Below are 21,154 nucleotides of genomic sequence, written 5' to 3'. Positions count from 1 at the left end.
GTGGACCCTTGGATCCTGCAGGTAGTATCTCAGGGTTACAAGTTGGAATTCGAAAAGTCTCCCCCTCGCCGGTTCCTAAAGTCTGCTTTACCAACGTCTCCCTCAGAAAGGGCGACGGTATTGGAAGCCATTCACAAGCTGTATTCTCAGCAGGTGATAGTCAAGGTACCCCTCCTACAACAGGGAAAGGGGTATTATTCCACACTATTTGTGGTACCGAAGCCGGACGGTTCGGTAAGACCTATTCTAAATCTGAAATCTTTGAACCTGTACATACAGAAATTCAAGTTCAAGATGGAGTCACTCAGAGCAGTGATAGCGAATCTGGAAGAAGGGGACTTCATGGTGTCCCTGGACATAAAAGATGCTTATCTGCATGTCCCAATTTACCCTTCACACCAAGGGTATCTCAGGTTCGTGATACAAAACTGTCATTATCAGTTTCAAACGCTGCCGTTTGGTTTGTCCACGGCACCTCGGGTCTTTACCAAGGTAATGGCCGAAATGATGGTTCTTCTACGAAGAAAAGGCGTATTAATTATCCCTTACTTGGACGATCTCCTGATAAGGGCAAGGTCCAGAGAACAGCTGGAAGTCGGAGTAGCACTAACCCAAGTAGTGCTTCAACAACACGGGTGGATTCTGAATCTTCCAAAATCTCAATTGACCCCGACGACACGTCTGCTGTTCCTGGGAATGATTCTGGACACTGTTCAGAAAAAGGTGTTTCTCCCGGAGGAGAAAGCAAGGGAGTTATCCGAACTTGTCAGGAACCTCCTAAAACCAGGAAATGTGTCAGTACATCAATGCACAAGAGTCCTGGGAAAGATGGTGGCTTCTTACGAAGCAATTCCATTCGGCAGATTCCACGCATGAATATTTCAGTGGGATCTGCTGGACAAATGGTCCGGATCGCATCTGCACATGCATCAGCGGATAACACTGTCACCAAGAACAAGGGTGTCTCTTCTGTGGTGGTTGCAGAGTGCCCATCTGTTAGAGGGCCGCAGATTCGGCATACAGGACTGGGTCCTGGTGACTACGGATGCCAGCCTACGAGGCTGGGGAGCAGTCACACAGGGAAGAAACTTCCAGGGCGTGTGGTCAAACCTGGAGACGTCTCTTCACATAAATATACTGGAGCTAAGAGCGATTTACAATGCTCTAAGCCTGGCAAAACCGCTGCTTCAGGGTCAGCCGGTGTTGATCCAGTCGGACAACATCACGGCAGTCGCCCACGTAAACAGACAGGGCGGCACGAGAAGCAGAAGAGCAATGACAGAAGCTGCAAGGATTCTTCGCTGGGCGGAAAATCATGTCATAGCACTGTCAGCAGTGTTCATTCCGGGAGTGGACAACTGGGAAGCAGACTTCCTCAGCAGACACGACCTCCACCCGGGAGAGTGGGGACTTCATCCAGAAGTCTTCCACATGATTGTGAACCGTTGGGAAAAACCAAAAGGTGGACATGATGGCGTCCCGCCTCAACAAGAAACTGGACAGATATTGCGCCAGGTCAAGAGACCCTCAGGCAATAGCTGTGGACGCTCTGGTAACACCGTGGGTGTACCAGTCCGTGTATGTGTTTCCTCCTCTGCCTCTCATACCAAAGGTACTGAGAATTATACGGCTACGGGGAGTAAGAACAATACTCGTGGCTCCGGATTGGCCGAGAAGGACTTGGTACCCGGAACTTCAAGAGATGCTCACGGAAGAGCCGTGGCCTCTACCGTTAAGAAGGGATCTGCTTCAGCAGGGACCTTGTATGTTCCAAGACTTACCGCGACTGCGTTTGACGGCATGGCGGTTGAACGCCGGATTCTAAAAGAAAAGGGCATTCCAGAGGAAGTTATTCCTACCTTGATTAAAGCCAGGAAGGAAGTGACCGCACAACATTATCACCGCATTTGGAGAAAATATGTTGCGTGGTGTGAGGCCAAGAAGGCCCCAACGGAGGAATTTCAATTGGGTCGATTCCTACATTTCCTGCAGGCAGGATTGTCTATGGGCCTCAAATTGGGGTCTATTAAGGTTCAAATTTCGGCCTTATCGATTTTCTTCCAGAAAGAATTGGCTTCAGTGCCTGAAGTACAAACCTTTGTCAAAGGTGTACTACATATACAGCCCCCGATTGTGCCTCCAGTGGCACCGTGGGATCTCAACGTAGTTTTGGATTTTCTCAAATCCCATTGGTTTGAGCCGCTCAAATCGGTAGATTTGAAGTATCTTACATGGAAAGTAACCATGCTACTGGCCCTGGCTTCAGCCAGGAGAGTATCAGAGTTGGCGGCTTTATCGTACAAAAGCCCATATCTGATTTTCCATTCGGACAGGGCAGAACTGCGGACGCGTCCTCAGTTTCTGCCTAAGGTGGTTTCGGCTTTTCACTTGAACCAGCCTATTGTGGTGCCTGCGGCTACTAGCGACTTGGAGGACTCCAAGTTGCTGGACGTTGTCAGAGCATTGAAAATATATATTTCAAGGACGGCTGGAGTCAGAAAATCTGACTCGCTGTTTATCCTGTATGCACCCAACAAGATGGGTGCTCCTGCGTCTAAGCAGACGATTGCTCGTTGGATCTGTAGCACAATCCAACTTGCACATTCTGTGGCAGGCCTGCCACAGCCTAAATCTGTAAATGCCCACTCCACAAGGAAGGTGGGCTCATCTTGGGCGGCTGCCCGAGGGGTCTCGGCATTACAACTTTGCCGAGCAGCTACGTGGTCAGGGGAGAACACGTTTGTAAAATTTTACAAATTTGATACTCTGGCTAAGGAGGACCTGGAGTTCTCTCATTCGGTGCTGCAGAGTCATCCGCACTCTCCCGCCCGTTTGGGAGCTTTGGTATAATCCCCATGGTCCTGACGGAGTCCCCAGCATCCACTAGGACGTTAGAGAAAATAAGAATTTACTTACCGATAATTCTATTTCTCATAGTCCGTAGTGGATGCTGGGCACCCATCCCAAGTGCGGATTGTCTGCAATACTTGTACATAGTTATTGTTACAAACATCGGGTTATTATTGTTGTGAGCCATCTTTTCAGAGGCTTCTTCGTTGTTATCATACTGTTAACTGGGTTCAAATCACAAGTTGTACGGTGTGATTGGTGTGGCTGGTATGAGTCTTACCCGGGATTCAAGATCCTTCCTTATTGTGTACGCTCGTCCGGGCACAGTACCTAACTGAGGCTTGGAGGAGGGTCATAGGGGGAGGAGCCAGTACACACCATGTGATCCTAAAAGCTTACTTTTTGTGCCCTGTCTCCTGCGGAGCCGCTATTCCCCATGGTCCTGACGGAGTCCCCAGCATCCACTACGGACTATGAGAAATAGAATTATCGGTAAGTAAATTCTTATTTTATCTATTATCTTTTCTTTGATACTTTAAGATCATATAAGAGTGCACCCACAAAAGAGTCTTTTCTCCTTCTTTGTCGCTAGCTTCAGACCTACTCAGCGCTTGCGATCACTTCAGACTATTCAATTCCTGTTTTGACGTCACGAATACGCCCTGCGTTCTCCCAGCCACGCCTGCGTTTTTCCTGGCACACCTGCGTTTTTCCAAACACTCCCTGAAAACGGTCAGTTGACACCCAGAAACGCCCACTTCATGTCAATCACTCTGCGGCCAGCAGTGCGACTGAAATGATTCGCTAGAACTTGTGTGAAACTACATCGTTCGTTGTAATAGTACAATGCGTGTGCGCATTGTGCCGCATACGCAGAAGTGCTGATTTTTTGGCTGATCGCTGCACAGCAACCGAAAGCAGCTAGCGATCAACTCAGAATGGCCCTTTATTAGCTTGACATTAGTACTGACTGACACACACACACACACACACACACACACACACACACACACACACACACATAGACTGACATTATTAGTTACTGTCACACATAAAGGCATAGTGTTGTTGACTGTGTAGGAGTCAACACTACACCTGCGTGTCAGTCACTCAATAATAATGTCAGTCTTCTCTGGGGGCTCAGTCCACGCTACGCCAGTGTGTGCTGACTGTGTTACAGTAGACTGATATTAGTGACTAACTGACACACACACACACACACACACACACACACACACACACACACACACACAGGCACAGTGCTGACTGACATATACAGGCGTAGTGTCAACTGACACAAAATACTGACTGACACGCACAATAGCATAGTGCTGACTGACACACACACACACACACACACACACACACACACACAGTACTGACTGAAACATAGTGGAATCATTCTCTACCTGCCTTCCAGCCTGCATCCAGACAGTGAATGGCTGTCAGCAGCTACATGCTGACTAGTGGATCCACCAATCAGACTGCTGACAGCCACTCACTTTATGGAAGCATGTGGAGAGACGGTGCGGGACCACAGGTGGGCCATGTTATGATTTTTTTTTTTATTGGTTCACGTGAATGAGTATGTAGGGCCCCTGTGCATTGTTTTACCCAGGGCCAACAATTATGTTAAGACGGCTCTTGTAAGGAGAACTACTACTGTGGGCATTAGGTGTATAAGCGGCCCTACACTGTGGGCATTATGTGTTTAAGCATAACAACTACTGTGGGCATTATGTGTGTAAGCTGCACTACTACTGTGGGCATTATGTATGTAAGGAGAACTACTACTATAGGCTTAATATGTGTAAGCGGCACTTCTACTGTGGGTATTATGTGTAAGAGGCACTACTACTGTAGACATTACTGTGTAGTGTATTGTGAATAAGGCAGAGGTTCTCAAACGCAGTACTCAAGGCACCCCAACGATCCTGGTTTTACGTATAGCCATGCTTGGCCACAGGTGACTTAAAAAGTGCTCAGTCAATTTGATTTATCCATCTATTCTGAATCCTGTATATACTGGACCATTTTGGTGCCTTGAGTACCGCGTTTGAGAACCTCTGGAATAAGTGGTACTATTGTGCGTCGTACGTGAATAAGAGACTACTATGTGGTGCAATATGAATCAGGGGCACTGATGAGAATAAGATTGTGCTACTGTGTGGCGTAATTTGAATTGGGGGTACTCTTGTGTGGCCACACCCCTCCATGGTGAGACCACATCCCTTTTTGTTGTCCCTTTATTAAGTATGAGAGGGAGGGCACAAACTTATAGTTTGCAGGGGGGCGCCGAACACCCTAGCACCGGCCCTACCTAATTGCTAACCCTAACTGAAACCCTTCCCGGGAATGCCCAGCATACATGCAAGGTCAGTAGACTGTGCATGCTCAGCAGCGCACAAGGGTCCCGATAGACTCACTTCATTCCAAAGTCATCGCAGGGATGGACTCATTTCTGTCCCTGCATGTGACTGTTGATTCATTCGGGTGGTATATAACTTCTTATTGCTGCAAATAGCAGTTATAAGAAATTACAATTATCGGGTCTAGAACAATAATTGAATAAATATGTCCCTTAAGCAGATACACGATCACCCTGTATTATTTTATTTATGCACCTTATTAGAGAAGAAAAAAACCATCTCTTGACAATTAGACAATTTGTTTAGTAGAAGCACCATCTTGTGGGTAAAGAAACCCAGAAAATACAGGACTACTGCCGTGCCATTTCCTTTCTTCAGGACGTACACTGATTGTCAGGTTCTCCATTTCCTGTTTTACAGTGGACTCTAGCAGCTGATAAACTACAGTCCTGATTACACAACTTTACCCCAGATGCAAGAGGTTAAATTCAGACTGCTAAAGTCACTGAGCCAGGGTTAGTAGCACATCATTTAGCCACCACATCTTAAAGCAGTAACCCAATGAAAAATCAGGTGTGTTGTTTTATCATAAATCATTGTGTCAAGGCTACAAGAATACATTTCAACATCAAGCTACTATTCATAGTTGAAATCATCTGTATGTGATATAGCCGCCAAAGAGGAGAAGTTACGGGGTAAAGAGATATGGGAGTGAATGAATGAATAAATAAATAAATACACAAATCACACAGCATGTCATGTAACACCACACATATGATGCTAACAGCTCACATAAGTGCCATAGTGTGTTCCTGATGCGTATTTGGATTTCCATCACCCACATCCATTCCTATATTTACAGATGTGGACAAATTTGTTGGTACTCTTAAGGGCCCTACACATTTAACGATCCGCCGCCGAGCTGCCCGACGGCGGATACGGCCGACAGGCGACCCGGCGGGGGGTGGGGCAGTGGCGGGGGGAGTGAAGTTCCTTCACTCCCCTGTCACCCGGCTCCATAGAAGTGCAGGCAAATATGGACGAGATCGTCCATATTGGCCTGCATGCACAGCCGACGGGGCACCAGCGATGAACGAGCGCGCGGCCGCGCATCGTTCATCGCTGGTGCCTCCACACTCAAAGATATGAACGGTATCTCATTCATTAATGAACGAGATCGTTCATATCTTTCAGTCAGATCGACCAGTGTGTAGGGCCTTTGTCATTGAAACAATGTTTCATTCCTCCTAAAAAGGGTTAAAATTAAAGCCTGATTGTTTTTGCTATGTCATAGAATGAAGCAAAGAAATTGTGAAAAGAGGTAAATTATTGCTTATTCTCCAATGGTATGGATAGATTTGTTGTTGGTACCCCTTAGAAAACCATTGCTTTCTTGAATTAGCATCACATTTGTTTTCAGTCTATTTAAATGGAGAAAAGTAGTCACTCACCATGTGTACTATAGGCCCTACACACTTACCGATATTCCTCAAAGATACAGTATATGAATTCTCTCGTTCACTATTGAACGAGATACCGTTCATATCTTTGAGTGTGGAGGCACCAGCGATGAACGATGCGCGGCCCCGCGTTCGTTCATCGCTGGTGCCCAGTCGTCTGTACATGCAGGCCAATATGGAGCCGGGTGACGGGGGGAGTGAAGAAACTTCACTCCCCCATCACTGCTCCCCCCGCCGCAGGGTCGCCCGTCTGCCGTATCCGCCGTCAGGCAGCTTGGCGGCGGATCTTTATATGTGCAGGGCCCTTTACACTGCAGCGCAACATGGTTTTGCCCAGTTGGTTGCTTTTACTTACAAACATGAATCAGCCCACAAATGGAGATATATCCCTAAAGCTGGGCATACACACTACGATTAACTGGCCGATCTGACTGATATCGGCGGATCGCCCAGATAATTGCAGCATGTATGTGGCTGTCCGATCCGAAAATATCAATCGGCATGCTGGATCGTCCAGCACGTCCATCCAACATGATATTTACTAAGTGTCCGGTCGGCCGCATCGGCCAGTGTATACCCTATCGCAGCCGACTGATGGACATTTCTCCTGTGCCTTCAATTGGGAAAGAATGGCGGAAATGTCTCCTCCCCAGGGGCGGAGCACTCATATCATGTGACATACACTGTGAGAGATCTGTCCGAGTCTGCCAGATAAAATGTCTGTCAGTCTACGTTGTATGCCCAGCATTAGGAAGGCTGGCTAACTCATGCAGCAGGTAACCCTTATACAGCCATCGCATATATCAATCATCTGATTTAATTAATAACAACAACCACTTGTATGTTTATAACTGATAAAACTAATACCCCAGCTTCTAACACAGGTTATTGCACATGAGCGCGCATAACCCGTGTTGCTGGGCGGTGTAAATGGGCCCAGTTTGAATAATCCGTGTTGAGTGACGCGGTATTCCAACTCGGGTAGCTTGCAGGGCTGAACACGGGTCCAACCCGGCAAGCTGTGCTGTGTAAATGGGAAGCAACCCGGCTCCCATTCAGTGTATGTACGGGCAGCGCTTGGTGATCATGTGATCTCCAAATGCCGCCCCCGCCACGTCACCAACCGGGCAATATGCCGGGTTGGAAACAGCAGTGGGAAAGGGGTCTGAGGCTGGTCACCGCCAGGAAGCTCCCGTGTCAGGCTCCTGGGTGCGACCCACCTCAGTTGGTGTAGAAGAGGTATTATACCCGTTTCAGACCGCTAGCTATGAACACAGGTTATTGGCACATGAGCGCGCATAGCCCGTGTTTATGTACGGTCTGAAAGGTGTCAGGCTAAAAAATAAGAATTTACTTACCGATAATTCTATTTCTCATAGTCCGTAGTGGATGCTGGGGACTCCGAAAGGACCATGGGGAATAGCGGCTCCGCAGGAGACTGGGCACAAAAGTAAAAAGCTTTAGGACTACCTGGTGTGCACTGGCTCCTCCCCCTATGACCCTCCTCCAAGCCTCAGTTAAGATACTGTGCCCGGACGAGCGTACACAATAAGGAAGGATTTTGAATCCCGGGTAAGACTCATACCAGCCACACCAATCACACCGTACAACTTGTGATCTAAACCCAGTTAACAGCATGATAACAGAAGGAGCCTCCGAAAAGATGGCTCACAATAACAATAACCCGATTTTTGTAACAATAACTATGTACAAGTAATACAGACAATCCGCACTTGGGATGGGCGCCCAGCATCCACTACGGACTATGAGAAATAGAATTAAAGGTAAGTAAATTCTTATTTTCTCTAACGTCCTAGTGGATGCTGGGGACTCCGAAAGGACCATGGGGATTATACCAAAGCTCCCAAACGGGCGGGAGAGTGCGGATGACTCTGCAGCACCGAATGAGAGAACTCCAGGTCCTCCTCAGCCAGGGTATCAAATTTGTAGAATTTAGCAAACGTGTTTGCCCCTGACCAAGTAGCTGCTCGGCAAAGTTGTAAAGCCGAGACCCCTCGGGCAGCCACCCAAGATGAGCCCACTTTCCATGTGGAATGGGCTTTTACAGATTTTGGCTGTGGCAGGCCTGCCACAGAATGTGCAAGCTGAATTGTACTACAAATCCAACGAGCAATCGTCTGCTTAGAAGCAGGAGCACCCAGCTTGTTGGGTGCATACAGGATAAACAGCGAATCAGATTTTCTGACTCCAGCCGTCCTGGAAACATATTTTCAGGGCCCTGACTACGTCCAGCAACTTGGAATCCTCCAAGTCCCTAGTAGCCGCAGGCACCACAATAGGCTGGTTCAAGTGAAAAGCTGAAACCACCTTAGGGAGAAATTGAGGACGAGTCCTCAATTCTGCCCTGTCCGTATGAAAAATTAGGTAAGGGCTTTTATAGAATAAAGCCGCCAATTCTGAGACACGCCTGGCTGAAGCCAGGGCTAACAGCATTACCACTTTCCATGTGAGATATTTTAAGTCCACAGTGGTGAGTGGTTCAAACCAATGTGATTTTAGGAATCCCAAAACTACATTGAGATCCCAAGGTGCCACTGGAGGCACAAAAGGAGGCTGTATATGCAGTACTCCCTTGACAAACGTCTGAACTTCAGGAACAGAAGCCAGTTCTTTTTGGAAGAATATTGACAGGGCCGAAATTTGAACCTTAATGGACCCTAATTTGAGGCCCATAGACAGTCCTGTTTGCAGGAAATGCAGGAAACGACCCAGTTGAAATTCCTCTGTAGGGGCCTTCCTGGCCTCGCACCACGCAACATATTTACGCCAAATACGGTGATAATGTTGTACGGTTACATCCTTCCTGGCTTTGATCAGGGTAGGGATGACTTCATCTGGAATGCCTTTTTCCTTCAGGATCCGGCGTTCAACCGCCATGCCGTCAAACGCAGCCGCTGTAAGTCTTGGAACAGACATGGTCCCTGCTGGAGCAGGTCCTTTCTTAGAGGTAGAGGCCACGGGTCTTCCGTGAGCATCTCTTGAATTTCCGGGTACCAAGTCCTTCTTGGCCAATCCGGAGCCACGAGTATAGTCTTTACTCCTCTCCTTCTTATGATTCTCAGTACTTTTGGTATGAGAGGAAGAGGAGGGAACACATACACTGACTGGTACACCCACTGTGTTACCAGAGCGTCCACAGCTATTGCCTGAGGGTCCCTTGACCTGGCGCAATATCTGTCCAGTTTTTTGTTGAGGCGGGACGCCATCATGTCCACCTTTGGTTTTTCCCAACGGTTCACAATCATGTGGAAGACTTCTGGGTGAAGTCCCCACTCCCCCGGGTGAAGATCGTGTCTGCTGAGGAAGTCTGCTTCCCAGTTGTCCACTCCCGGAATGAACACTGCTGACAGTGCTATCACATGATTCTCCGCCCAGCGAAGAATCCTTGCCACTTCCATCATTGCCCTCCTGCTTCTTGTGCCGCCCTGTCTGTTTACGTGGGCGACTGCCGTGATGTTGTCCGACTGGATCAACACCGGCTGACCCTGAAGCAGAGGTCTTGCCTGACTTAGGGCATTGTAAATGGCCCTTAGTTCCAGGATATTTATGTGAAGTGACGTTTCCATGCTTGACCATAAGCCCTGGAAATTTCTTCCCTGTGTGACTGCTCCCCAGCCTCTCAGGCTGGCATCCGTGGTCACCAGGACCCAATCCTGAATGCCGAATCTGCGGCCCTCTAGGAGATGAGCACTCTGTAACCACCACAGGAGAGACACCCTTGTCCTTGGAGACAGGAATATCCGCTGATGCATTTGAAGATGCGATCCGGACCATTTGTCCAGCAGATCCCACTGAAAAGCTCTTGCGTGGAATCTGCAGAATGGAATCGCTTCGTAAGAAGCCACCATCTTTCCCAGGACCCTTGTGCATTGATGTACCGACACTTGGCCTGGTCTTAGGAGGTTGCTGACTAGGTCGGATAACTCCTTGGCCTTCTCCTCCGGGAGAACCACCTTTTTCTGTACTGTGTCCAGAATCATCCCTAGGAACAGCAGACGTGTCGTCGGAATCAGCTGCGATTTTGGAATATTTAGAATCCATCCGTGCTGTCGTAGTACTACTTGAGATAGTGCTACTCCGACCTCTAACTGTTCTCTGGACCTTGCCCTTATCAGGAGATCGTCCAAGTAAGGGATAATTAAGACGCCTTTTCTTCGAAGAAGAATCATCATTTCGGCCATTACCTCGGTAAAGACCCGGGGTGCCGTGGACAATCCAAATGGCAGCGTCTGAAACTGATGGTGACAGTTCTGTACCACAAACCTGAGGTACCCTTAGTGAGAAGGGCAAATTGGGACATGGAGGTAAGCATCCTTGATGTCCAGAGACACCATATAGTCCCCTTCTTCCAGGTTCGCTATCACTGCTCTGAGTGACTCCATCTTGAACCTTTTTATTTAAGTGTTCAAGGATTTCAGATTTAAAATGGGTCTCACCGAGCCGTCCGGCTTCGGTACCATAAACAGCGTGGAATAATACCCCTTTCCCTGTTGTAGGAGGGGTACCTTGATTATCACCTGCTGGGAATACAGCTTGTGAATGGCTTCCAATACCGCCTCCCTGTCGGGGGGAGACGTTGGTAAAGCAGACTTCAGGAACCGGCGAGGGGGAGACGTCTCGAATTCCAATTTGTACCCCTGAGATACTACCTGCAGGATCCAGGGGTCCACTTGCGAGTGAGCCCACTGCGCGCTGAAATTCTTGAGACGGGCCCCCACCGTGCCTGAGTCCGCATGTAAGGACCCAGCGTCATGCTGAGGACTTGGCAGAAGCGGGGGAGGGCTTCTGTTCGTGGGAAGAGGCTGTCTGCTGCAGTCTTTTTCCCCTTCCTCTGCCCCGGGGCAGATATGAGTGGCCTTTTGCCCGCTTGCCCTTATGGGGACGAAAGGACTGAGCCTGAAAAGACGGTATCTTTTTCTGCTGAGAGGTGACTTGGGGTAAAAAGGTGGATTTTCCAGCCGTTGCCGTGGCCACCAGGTCCGATAGACCGACCCCAAATAACTCCTCCCCTTTATACGGCAATACTTCCATATGCCGTTTGGAATCCGCATCCCCTGACCACTGTCGCGTCCATAATCCTCTTCTGGCAGAAATGGACATCGCACTTACTCTTGATGCCAGAGTGCAAATATCCCTCTGTGCATCTCGCATATATAGAAATGCATCCTTTAAATGCTCTATAGTCAATATATTGTCCCTGTCCAGGGTATCAATATTTTCAGTCAGGGAATCCGACCAAGCCACCCCAGCACTGCACATCCAGGCTGAGGCGATTGCTGGTCGCAGTATAATACCAGTATGTGTGTATATACTTTTAAGGATATTTTCCAGCTTCCTATCAGCTGGTTCCTTGTTTTGATAAGCGTGTGAGCGCCTTATCTACGCTAGGGGGTGTTTCCCAACGCGCCCTAACCTCTGGCGGGAAAGGGTATAATGCCAATAACTTTTTAGAAATTAGCAGTTTTTTATCGGGGGAAACCCACGCTTCATCACACACCTCATTTAATTCATCTGATTCGGGAAAAACTACGGGTAGTTTTTTCACACCCCACATAATACACTTTTTTGTGGTACTTGTAGTATCAGAAATGTTCAAAACCTCCTTCATTGCCGTGATCATGTAACGTGTGGCCCTACTGGAAAATATGTTTGTTTCCTCACCGTCGACACTGGAGTCAGTGTCCGTGTCTGTATCGACCTGAGGTAACGGGCGCTTTAGAGCCCCTGACGGTGTTTGAGACGCCTGTACAGGTATTAACTGATTTGCCGGCTGTCTCATGTCGTCAACAGTCTTTTGTAAAGTGCTGACACTATCACGTAATTCTTTCCATAAGACCATCCAGTCAGGTGTCGACTCCCTAGGGGGTGACATCACTAACACAGGCAATTGCTCCGCCTCCACACCATTTTCCTCCTCATACATGTCGACACAACGTACCGACACACAGCACACACACAGGGAATGCTCTGATAGAGGACAGGACCCCACTAGCCCTTTGGGGAGACAGAGGGAGAGTTTGCCAGCACACACCAGAGCGCTATATATATACAGGGATAACCTTATATAAGTGTTTTTCCCTAATATAGCTGCTGTATATATTTATATGCCAATTTAGTGCCCCCCCTCTCTTGTTTTACCCTGTTTCTGTAGTGCAGGACTGCAGGGGAGAGTCAGGGAGCCTTCCTCCAACGGAGCTGTGAGGAAAAAATGGCGCCAGTGTGCTGAGGAGATAGGCCGCCGAAAAAGGGGCGGAGCCTTTCTCCCGCTTTTTTATGTAAAAATAGGCAGGGGTTAAATACATCCATATAGCCCAGGAGCTATATGTGATGTATTTTTTGCCAAAAAAGGTGTTTTTATTGCGTCTCAGGGCGCCCCCCCCCAGCGCCCTGCACCCTCAGTGACCGGAGTGTGAAGTGTGCTGAGAGCAATGGCGCACAGCTGCGGTGCTGTGCGCTACCTTAGTGAAGACAGGACGTCTTCTGCCGCCGATTTTCCGGACCTCTTCAGTCTTCTGGCTCTGTAAGGGGGACGGCGGCGCGGCTCCGGGACCCATCCATGGCTGGGCCTGTGATCGTCCCTCTGGAGCTAATGTCCAGTAGCCTAAGAAGCCCAATCCACTCTGCACGCAGGTGAGTTCGCTTCTTCTCCCCTTAGTCCCTCGATGCAGTGAGCCTGTTGCCAGCAGGTCTCACTGAAAATAAAAAAACCTATTTAAACTTTTACTCTAAGCAGCTCAGGAGAGCCACCTAGATTGCACCCTTCTCGTTCGGGCACAAAATCTTAACTGAGGCTTGGAGGAGGGTCATAGGGGGAGGAGCCAGTGCACACCAGGTAGTCCTAAAGCTTTTTACTTTTGTGCCCAGTCTCCTGCGGAGCCGCTATTCCCCATGGTCCTTTCGGAGTCCCCAGCATCCACTAGGACGTTAGAGAAATACCGGGTTGAACTCGTGTTCAACCCGGCTCGCTGTGCGGTGTGAACGGGAGCTGGGTCAATGCGACCCCTTTCCCGTTCACTGTGTGTGTACGGGCGGGGCTTGAAGATCATGTGATCTCCAAGTACCGCCCCCACCGCATCACTGCTGACGTCACCAACCCGCAGATAGCGGCGCTGGGGTGCCTGAGACGGGTCGCACCCTGGGAGCTCCCGTGTCAGGCTCCCGGGTGTGACCCGCCTCAGACGGTGTGAAAGGGGTAATAGACTAAACAGCAAATAGATTCATTAAAGTGGCATACAGTTCAGGCCCTGGGGCCTGCACAGTAAGGTTAAATATGCTATTTATTTCCTACTGGTTCCGTCTCAAATGACTTACAGTCAGCCTTTATACATGGGTCTAACACCCTGTAAAGTATGCCAACCGTCAGTACATTATTATTTAACATTTACTTATATAGACACAGCCTAATCCGTTGCCCATTTCATTTGGCCATTAACTGACAGGTGGCAAACAATTTAGTAATCAGTAACAAAAAAAAGACATCTCATTAAAACATAACAGGTGTAATGCACTACAATTATCACAGTAATGATTTTGAGATTGTGTAGAATTGTGAACCTCTTTCAAGTCCTTGATTAATATTTTGTTTCTCATTTAAATAATGTGGAAATTAGCACGGTAATACTTTGTCAGTAAAAACGAACTCCGTAATTTTGTAATAAATATGTTGATAAACTGGGTGGTTATGCTAAAACTTATGTTACTAATAATAAGAATTTACTTACCGATAATTCTATTTCTCGGAGTCCGTAGTGGATGCTGGGGTTCCTGAAAGGACCATGGGGAATAGCGGCTCCGCAGGAGACAGGGCACAAAAGTAAAGCTTTCCGATCAGGTGGTGTGCACTGGCTCCTCCCCCTATGACCCTCCTCCAAGCCAGTTAGGTACTGTGCCCGGACGAGCGTACACAATAAGGGAGGAATTTTGAATCCCGGGTAAGACTCATACCAGCCACACCAATCACACCGTACAACTTGTGATCTAAACCCAGTTAACAGTATGATAACAGCGGAGCCTCTGAAAAGATGGCTCACAACAATAATAACCCGATTTTTGTAACTATGTACAAGTATTGCAGATAATCCGCACTTGGGATGGGCGCCCAGCATCCACTACGGACTCCGAGAAATAGAATTATCGGTAAGTAAATTCTTATTTTCTCTATCGTCCTAGTGGATGCTGGGGTTCCTGAAAGGACCATGGGGATTATACCAAAGCTCCCAAACGGGCGGGAGAGTGCGGATGACTCTGCAGCACCGAATGAGAGAACTCCAGGTCCTCCTTAGCCAGGGTATCAAATTTGTAGAATTTAGCAAACGTGTTTGCCCCTGACCAAGTAGCTGCTCGGCAAAGTTGTAAAGCCGAGACCCCTCGGGCAGCCGCCCAAGATGAGCCCACCTTCCTTGTGGAATGGGCATTTACATATTTTGGCTGTGGCAGGCCTGCCACAGAATGTGCAAGCTGAATTGTATTACACATCCAACTAGCAATAGTCTGCTTAGAAGCAAGAGCACCCAGTTTGTTGGGTGCATACAGGATAACAGCAAGTCAGTTTTCCTGACTCCAGCCGTCCTGGAACATATTTTCAGGGCCCTGACAACATCTAGCAACTTGGAGTCCTCCAAGTCCCTAGTAGGTGCAAGGCACCACAATAAGCTGGTTCAGGTGAAACACTGACACCACCTTAGGGAGAGAACTGGGGACGAGTCCGCAGCTCTGCCCTGTCCGAATGGACAAACAGATATGGGCTTTTTTGAGAAAAAACCACCAATTTGACACTCGCCTGGTCCAGGCCAGGGCCAAGAGCATGGTCACTTTTCATGTGAGATGCTTCAAATCCACAGATTTGACTGGTTTTAAACCAATGTGATTTGAGGAATCCCAGAACTACGTTGAGATCCCACAGTGCCACTGGAGGCACAAAAGGGGGTTGTATATGCAATACTCCCTTGACAAACTTCTGGACTTCAGGAACTGAAGCCAATTCTTTCTGGAAGAAAATCGACAGGGCCGAAATTTGAACCTTAATGGACCCCAATTTGAGACCCATAGACACTCCTGTTTGCAGGAAATGCAGGAAACGACCGAGTTGAAATTTCTTTGTGGGGCCTTCCTGGCCTCACACCACGCAACATATTTTCGCCACATGTGGTGATAATGTTGTGCGGTCACCTCCTTTCTGGCTTTGACCAGGGTAGGAATGACCTCTTCCGGAATGCCTTTTTCCCTTAGGATCCGGCTTTCCACCGCCATGCCGACAAACGCAGCTGCGGTAAGTCTTGGAACAGACATGGTACTTGCTGAAGCAAGTCCCTTCTTAGCGGCAGAGGCCATAAGACCTCTGTAAGCATCTCTTGAAGTTCCGGGTACCAAGTCCTTCTTGGCCAATCCGGAGCCATGAGTATAGTTCTTACTCCTCTACGTCTTATAATTCTCAGCACCTTAGGTATGAGAAGCAGAGGAGGGAACACATACACCGACTGGTACACCCACGGTGTTACCAGAACGTCCACAGCTATTGCCTGAGGGTCTCTTGACCTGGCGCAATACCTGTCCCGTTTTTTGTTCAGACGGGACGCCATCATGTCCACCTTTGGTATTTCCCAACGGTTTACAATCATGTGGAAAAAACTTCCCGATGAAGTTTCCACTCTCCCGGGTGGAGGTCGTGCCTGCTGAGGAAGTCTGCTTCCCAGTTTCCATTCCCGGGATGAAACACTGCTGACAGTGCTATCACATGATTTTCCGCCCAGCGAAAAGTCCTTGCAGTTTTTGCCATTGCCCTCCTGCTTCTTGTGTCGCCCTATCTGTTTACGTGGGCGACTGCCGTGATGTTTTTCCCACTGGATCAATACCGGCTGACCTTGAAGCAGAGGTCTTGCTAAGCTTAGAGCATTATAAATTTACCCTTAGCTCCAGTATATTTATGTGGAGAAAAGTCTCCAGACTTGATCACACTCCCTGGAAATTTTTTCCTTGTGTGACTGCTCCCCAGCCTCTCGGGCTGGGCTCCGTGGTCACCAGCATCCAATCCTGAATGCCGAATCTGCGGCCCTCTAGAAGATGAGCACTCTATAACCACCACAGGAGAGACACCCTTGTCCTTGGATATAGGGTTATCCGCTGATGCATCTGAAGATGCGATCCGGACCATTTGTCCAGCAGATCCCACTGAAAAGTTCTTGCGTGAAATCTGCCGAATGGAATTGCTTCGTAGGAAGCCACCATTTTTACCAGGACCCTTGTGCAATGATGCACTGTTTTTAGGAGGTTCCTGACTAGCTCGGATAACTCCCTGGCTTTCTCTTCCGGGAGAAACACCTTTTTCTGGACTGTGTCCAGAATCATCCCTAGGCACAGCAGACGTGTCGTCGGGATCAGCTGCGATTTTGGAATATTTAGAATCCACCCGTGCTGTTGTAGCAGTATCCTAGATAGTGCTACTCCGACCTCCAACTGTTCCCTGGACTATGCCCTTATCAGGAGATCGTCCAAGTAAGGGATAATTAAGACGCCTTTTCTTCGAAGAAGAATCATCATTTCGGCCATTACCTTGGTAAAGACCCGGGGTGCCGTGGACAATCCAAACGGCAGCGTCTGAAACTGATAGTGACAGTTCTGCACCACGAACCTGAGGTACCCTTAGTGAGAAGGGCAAATTTGGGACATAGAGGTAAGCATCCCTGATGTCCCGGGACACTATATAGTCCCCTTCTTCCTGGTTCGTTATCACTGCTCTGAGTGACTCCATCTTGATTTGAACCTTTGTAAGTGTTCAAAAAATTTTTTTTTTTTTAGAATAAGTCTCACCTAGCCTTCTGGCTTCAGTACCACAATATAGTGTGGAATAATACCCCTTTTCTTGTAGTAGGAGGGGTAATTTAATTTTCACCTGCTGGGAATACAGCTTGTGAATTTTTTCCCATACTGCCTCCTTGTCGGAGGGAGACCTTGGTAAAGCAGACTTCAGGAGCCTGCGAAGGGGAAACGTCTCGACATTCCAATCTGTACCCCTGGGATACTACTTGTAGGATCCAGGGGTCCTGTACGGTCTCAGCGCCATGCTGAGAACTTGTCAGAAGCGGTGGAACGCTTCTGTTCCTGGGAATGGGCTGCCTGCTGCAGTCTTCTTCCCTTTCCTCTATCCCTGGGCAGATATGATCTTATAGGGACGAAAGGACTGAGGCTGAAAAGACGGTGTCTTTTTCTGCAGAGATGTGACTTAGGGTAAAAACGGTGGATTTTCCAGCAGTTGCCGTGGCCACCAGGTCCGATGGACCGACCCCAAATAACTCCTCTTCCTTTATACGGCAATACACCTTTGTGCCGTTTGGAATCTGCATCACCTGACCACTGTCGTGTCCATAACATCTTCTGGCAGTTATGGACATCGCATTTACTCTTGATGCCAGAGTGCAAATATCCCTCTGTGCATCTCGCATATATAGAAATGCATCCTTTAAATGCTCTATAGTCAATAAAATACTGTCCCTGTCAAGGGTATCAATATTTTTAGTCAGGGAATCCGACCAAGCCACCCCAGCTCTGCACATCCAGGCTGAGGCGATCGCTGGTCGCAGTATAACACCAGTATGTGTGTATATACTTTTTAATGATATTTTCCAGCCTCCTGTCAGCTGGTCCTTGAGGACGGCCCTATCTATAGACGGTACCGCCACTTGTTTTGATAAGCGTGTGAGCGCCTTATCCACCCTAAGGGGTGTTTTTTATTTAATTTATCTGATTCAGGAAAAACTATGGTAGTTTTTTCACATCCCACATAATACCCTCTTTTGTGGTACTTGTAGTATCAGAAATATGTAACACCTCCTTCATTGCCTTTAACGTGTGGCCCTAATAAGGAATACGTTTGTTTATTCACCGTCGACACTGGATTCAGTGTCCCTGTCTGTGTCGGTGTCGACCGACTAAAGTAAACGGGCGTTTTAAAACCCCTGACGGTGTTTTTGAGACGTCTGGACCGGTACTAATTGTTTGTCGGCCGTCTCATGTCGTCAACCGACCTTGTAGCGTGTTGACATTATCACGTAATTCCCTAAATAAGCCATCCATTCCGGTGTCGACTCCCTAGAGAGTGACATCACCATTACAGGCAATTGCTCCGCCTCCTCACCAACATCGTCCTCCTACATGTCGACACACACGTACCGACACACAGCACACACACAGGGAATGCTCTGATAGAGGACAGGACCCACTAGCCCTTTGGAGAGACAGAGGGAGAGTTTGCCAGCACACACCAAAAACGCTATAATTATATAGGGACAACCTTATATAAGTGTTTTCCCTTATAGCATCTTTTTTATATATTTCTAACGCCAAATTAGTGCCCCCCCTCTCTGTTTTAACCCTGTTTCTGTAGTGCAGTGCAGGGGAGAGCCTGGGAGCCTTCCCTCCAGCCTTTCTGTGAGGGAAAATGGCGCTGTGTGCTGAGGAGATAGGCCCCGCCCCTTTTTCGGCGGCCTCGTCTCCCGCTCTTAACGGATTCTGGCAGGGGTTAAATATCTCCATATAGCCTCCGGAGGCTATATGTGAGGTATTTTTAGCCAAAATAGGTATTCATTTGCCTCCCAGGGCGCCCCCCTCCCAGCGCCCTGCACCCTCAGTGACTGCCGTGTGAAGTGTGCTGAGAGGAAAATGGCGCACAGCTGCAGTGCTGTGCGCTACCTTTATAAGACTGAGGAGTCTTCTGCCGCCGATTCTGGACCTCTTCTTACTTCAGCATCTGCAAGGGGGCCGGCGGCAAGGCTCCGGTGACCATCCAGGCTGTACCTGTGATCGTCCCTCTGGAGCTGATGTCCAGTAGCCAAGAAGCCAATCCATCCTGCACGCAGGTGAGTTCACTTCTTCTCCCCTAAGTCCCTCGTTGCAGTGATCCTGTTGCCAGCAGGACTCACTGTAAAATAAAAAACCTAAGCTAAACTTTTCTAAGCAGCTCTTTAGGAGAGCCACCTAGATTGCACCCTTCTCGGCCGGGCACAAAAATCTAACTGGCTTGGAGGAGGGTCATAGGGGGAGGAGCCAGTGCACACCACCTGATCGGAAAGCTTTACTTTTGTGCCCTGTCTCCTGCGGAGCCGCTATTCCCCATGGTCCTTTCAGGAACCCCAGCATCCACTAGGACGATAGAGAAATATTACCTGTTTTTAATAAAATGTTTTAAAGTAGAAAACCACCCACCAGATCCTTGTAGCACTGACAGCAGTAATAGACCCAATGCTATTAATCAGGACATATTTCTGCAGTCCACCAGTAGATGTCTCAGATTCCAGAATACACGACTGAATTATTATCTCCTGCAACTTTCATTTGACATATTATTGTAATGCATCACATAGCACCGACCTGTAAGTCATGGCTATAGAGCAGGTATCCCCTCAGGAAGACCCAGTACAGGTCGGTGAGCAGGGAGGGTCCACTCAGATCTGCTACTGTCTTCACCTTCTTGTCACCTGTTTCTGCTACTCCAGCTGCCGCTGCCCCCGTCACTGCTCTGCCCTGGGTGGCCCCGGCCCTGCTTGTCACCAGCAGCGGGGAGTCCCGGCCCACGGCCAGGGAGCAGCGCCGGAGGAACAAGGTAATCATGACTGGAGAGAGCGGGGCGAGATGTGCATGAGCCGTGTGAGATGCAGCCGGAGGCCTCAGTACTGTGTACACACACACTGCACAGTATATGTGCTGGTGCTGCTGCTGCTGCTTACAGTGTACTGTACACATCCGCCCCGGGAACACCCACCTCCAGCCCTGTCACGGCTATATCCAGGGAGAGAGAGTTAGACCTGTTGCTTACACATCGGTGTTATCATGTGCAACAGTCACCAAAACACATGTTCTCGGACAGTGTAGTACACACACTCTAAACATAGAATTTACTAAGATCGATCTCATACCTCCCAACATGACCCTCTCCAGGAGGAACAAAATGCTCTGCTACCGGATTTTCTCTTAATTTGTGATTGCCATCACCTGTGTTGAACAGGCTAATGGATAAGAAAGTTGTTTCAGCACAGGTGAAGGACATACTTGCCTACCTGACCCTCTCCATGAGGGAGAAAATGCTCTGTTCCTGGACTTTCCTGGTAATGTATGATTGCCATCACCTGTGGTGAAACACCTTTCTTATCAATTAACTAGCTCAGCACAGGTGATGGCAATCATACATTACCAGGAAAGTCCAGGAACAGAGCATTTTCTCCCTCATGGAGAGGGTCAGGTAGGCAAGTGTGGTGAAGGCAACTTAAGAGGGAAGTCCAGGAGCAGAGCATTCTGTCCCTCCTGGAGAGGGTCATGTTGGGAGGTATGCGATCTATCTATCTAATCAATTACTTTATTTTTAATCTTTAATAATCGTAAAAGAACATCACCCATCACTTTCTTCCAAGTCGAAGAGCTGCAGAAATAATTGACATTCTTCCTATAATCTATAGTGGGTTAGTC

At 48.4% G+C, this 21,154-nt stretch overlaps 1 protein-coding gene across 1 annotated transcript in view; it reads right to left on the bottom strand.

The window, feature by feature from the left end:
• The window catches only part of LOC134944946 (sterol 26-hydroxylase, mitochondrial-like), a 184,593-nt gene extending 163,999 nt beyond the window's left edge, over positions 1 to 20,594 (bottom strand). The window contains exon 1 of the mRNA XM_063933893.1: positions 20,063 to 20,594. Coding sequence (XP_063789963.1) covers positions 20,063 to 20,434 — 372 coding nt within the window. The 5' untranslated portion in view covers positions 20,435 to 20,594. The remainder of the gene's footprint in view (positions 1 to 20,062) is intronic.
• Positions 20,595 to 21,154: the final 560 nt, after the last annotated feature.

The sequence above is a fragment of the Pseudophryne corroboree genome, chromosome 7, assembly GCF_028390025.1.
Source record: "Pseudophryne corroboree isolate aPseCor3 chromosome 7, aPseCor3.hap2, whole genome shotgun sequence".
In the NCBI taxonomy this organism is placed as follows: Eukaryota; Metazoa; Chordata; class Amphibia; order Anura; family Myobatrachidae; genus Pseudophryne; species Pseudophryne corroboree.
The sequence above is the reverse complement of the archived record's forward strand: the minus strand, read 5'-3'. Positions and strand labels throughout refer to the sequence as shown.